This window comes from Belonocnema kinseyi, chromosome 6, assembly GCF_010883055.1.
Source record: "Belonocnema kinseyi isolate 2016_QV_RU_SX_M_011 chromosome 6, B_treatae_v1, whole genome shotgun sequence".
NCBI lineage: Eukaryota > Metazoa > Arthropoda > Insecta > Hymenoptera > Cynipidae > Belonocnema > Belonocnema kinseyi.
The window spans coordinates 94,859,833-94,863,037 of NC_046662.1; the positions used below are offsets into that span (position 1 = coordinate 94,859,833).

Sequence of the window (3,205 nt, forward strand, 5' to 3'; positions counted from 1 at the left end):
TGAATTTTTCCGGAGCGTTTTGAGCAAAATTTTGAATTTTGCAAAAATTGTTCATATGCAAAATCCAAAATTTTGCTCAAAATGCTTCGAAAAAATTCAGGCTTATTCCTTGGCTGATTACAAGAACTTTTTATTCTTGATGATTTTTCCGAAAAGCGCATCGTTTATTGTATAAAAATTCATGAATGTTTTCACAAAAATTTTGCCATTAAGACGCCATTTTAAAAATACTAAAACGAAAAATCGATCTTTGAACCATGGATTCTCAAAGTTTAGACATTTATTCCACCCGTTAGTGAGATTTCAGGTTAATTACAGACTCGAAAAGCTTTGGAAAATGGTTCACAAAAAAAAATAGGCACGAAAAATCACGTTTTTTTTTGGTTAAACTGCATTTTGGGGTGATAAGTAAATTTTTTGAGGAATTTCATGTGCACCGTCGGAAGGAGGAGATCTTAAGTAATAAAAATATATGTGTCTCAATTTATTCTAGTGTCGAATAGTCTTAGTTATTGGCCGTTGAAAAGCAGTGTACCGGTAGTGGCGTTTTGGCCGTTTAAGGGTTAAGCATTCACAGAATCCACCTGCGTTACTTTAACTTACAAAATTTTCAATAGAGGATAGACGGAAATATCAATGAATATAGCCTAATTCTTTTGATAAAGTGTTTCGATCAGCGATAGTTTTTAACTATTTTTTTTTTTTTTTTTTTTTTTTTTTTTGACAAAAGCGGCATCTCTTATGTCTAATTGATTAAAAGTGGAATATTGTCGAGATTCTAAATTCTTCACTTGCATTCAATATTAAAAAATTCTTTTTTAAGTAAAAATTTCGAAAATCACAAGTTCGTAATACATGACGTGTGTTTTTTCTTGAAATTTTAGGTCTATGTAGGTACAAAGTATTCCCTAGGAGAAGGCGCAAACTTTGCAGTATCAAAAGTTGGTGAAAACGAAGTCTCTGAAATGAAGGTACGTAATTTAGAAAGAAATATGATTGTTGTTTTATTTTATACCTATATTTCATTCTGTACTATAACATGATTGTTTTAAACGAACTTGTGGTTCATTGAATTTCTAAATTCCATTGGAATTCTCCTTCATACAACTATATTCACGTGTATCGCATGACAACAGGGTAAATTAAATACATTTTGAGAGTTTATGTATTCATACTTTATTCAAGAGGGATTCTTCTATTGGACACCACTTTATTAATTAGTTACTATATTTGACTTCATAATGTGTCATACAAGTTTTATTCTCAAGAACTAAGAACTGTCCGCATTGTTCATTTGATATTTTAGTCCATCATCAGGTCTGCTTAATGGTAAACCCTATTCTGTACTGTTCCATCTCCCCTCCGTACATTCTTGGCAAGGTCACATTCATGTAATGGCAAATAGGCATGAAATCATTCCAACTCTGCTCTGAGTAAGCTGATAATGGATAATTACCGTTTTTCAATAGATTTCCTAAAATAGTCTACTATTGTGACACTTGTGTAGGATTTCATTGCGCATCCTGATTTGACCAAAATTAGTTAATAGTCACTGTTCAATTTCTGTCTAGACCTCAAACCTAAGTCTGCTAACTAGTGTCAGATAAGAAACTTAATTAATTACTTTTCATGCTCTATTTAAATACTATAAATGTTTTCCTAGCAATTTTCCTTCACATTTATCCCTTAAAACTTTTAATATACTTTCTGGAAGTATGTATCTTTTTTAAAACCTTTAATATTTAAAGGCACATTAGTGTGGGACTAAAACGCGTTATTTTTTTATCCTAAAATGGCACTCGTACAAATTGTTCTTTTTAGTGTCAAAAGTTACCCCTGACTTTTGGCAGAATTAACAAAAATATGTAGGTATTTAGCCGTCCCGAAGGCCGAGTTTAAGGACAAAATGATGCTTTTAGTTAAATAAGTGCTATTCTTAAATTCTTTGAATTTGAAATGGGTACAATGTATTCGCTTTAGTGAAATACATCACCCAGATTTTTGGCAGAATTAAAATATATATATTTATTTATTGAACTCGGAAGCCCATTTTTGCAAGAAAAAAATTACTTTATTTTAATCGCAACTGGCAATGGCTTCTTTTACTTTAGCATTATATATATTCTTATTATTCAAGTAAGTCTCTCAGATTTATGAAACAATTATACAAAAACATTTAGGGCTTTTTTCGACAAAAAAAACGTTTAGGATTTAATAAAAAACGTTTCTAATCGATTATTTTTACTTTGGCATGCGCAACTTGTTTCGTTCAGTGAAATTCATCATTCAAATTTGGCCCAAGTTTAAAAAATTCTTTTAAGGGCCCAAGCTCGCATTTTAGTTTTTTTTTTTTGGTGTCATCAATTGTTTTTATATTTTCCTTTAACATATTCAGTTTTTTTCATCACGGGCGTCTACGCGTATTGAGATAACGAATTAAAAAATTTTGAAATTAAATAGAAGGAAAAGAAATGTCCTTGAAGTTCTGAACTTTCAAATTAACGAATTTTTTTACTGATGACTTTGTAAACCAGAGAAAGTGCTCAAATGTTTGTTAATTTATATTGGAAATAATGTATTATGTAAAACGAATTATAATGCAAATTTTAAATTGCAGTGGGAACAATACTTATGGGTAAAACAGAAATGGGGCAAAATATTTTATTCATTTGATCGTTCGGAACTTCAACTACATGTAAAAGAAATGTAAAAAACGCCAATTTTTAGGCCTAAAGCTTCGGATTTTTGTATTGTATATTTCTATAATGGAGGTTGAGAGCCTTCTGGAACACTGTATGAAAACCTTTTTACGTTGGGGGAAGCGAAAGTTATCGGCCTTCTAAGTTTGAGTAATGTATGGTGGGGCAAAATCGCGAAAAAATATTTAAAATACGATTCCGGCTAGAATTTCAACCGATTTCAACGTTTTTTTCAAAGTGAAGCTAGATATCTTTGTATGAGATTTTTTGCCTAGATCATAAAACAAATTTTGTTGTTTATTTAAACATAATGTTTGAATAAATTGTTCATTTGAAGGTAGAGATGAAATAATAACAGGCAAGTTATCGAGAATGAGTGATATAAATGTGCAATTGATGAGAAAAGAAATACCAAAGCACGAATTGTTGTAGCTAATTAAGAATTATTAATGACTAATTTGTTATTAACAATTGTATTTTTTATAAGCACCAGTAGATCTTTGCAT

The 3,205-nt window shown here is 30.5% G+C and overlaps 1 protein-coding gene across 2 annotated transcripts in view; it reads left to right on the top strand.

The window, feature by feature from the left end:
* The window catches only part of LOC117174144 (nuclear receptor-binding protein homolog), a 27,272-nt gene that overhangs the window by 8,502 nt on the left and 15,565 nt on the right, over positions 1-3,205 (top strand). Inside the window, exon 2 of one of the 2 annotated variants that reach the window (XM_033362955.1) lies at positions 885-971. The exons of the other annotated variant lie outside the window; for it this stretch is intronic. Within the exon in view, the coding sequence (XP_033218846.1) occupies positions 885-971 (87 nt within the window). The remainder of the gene's footprint in view (positions 1-884; positions 972-3,205) is intronic. 2 annotated transcript variants of the gene reach the window in all.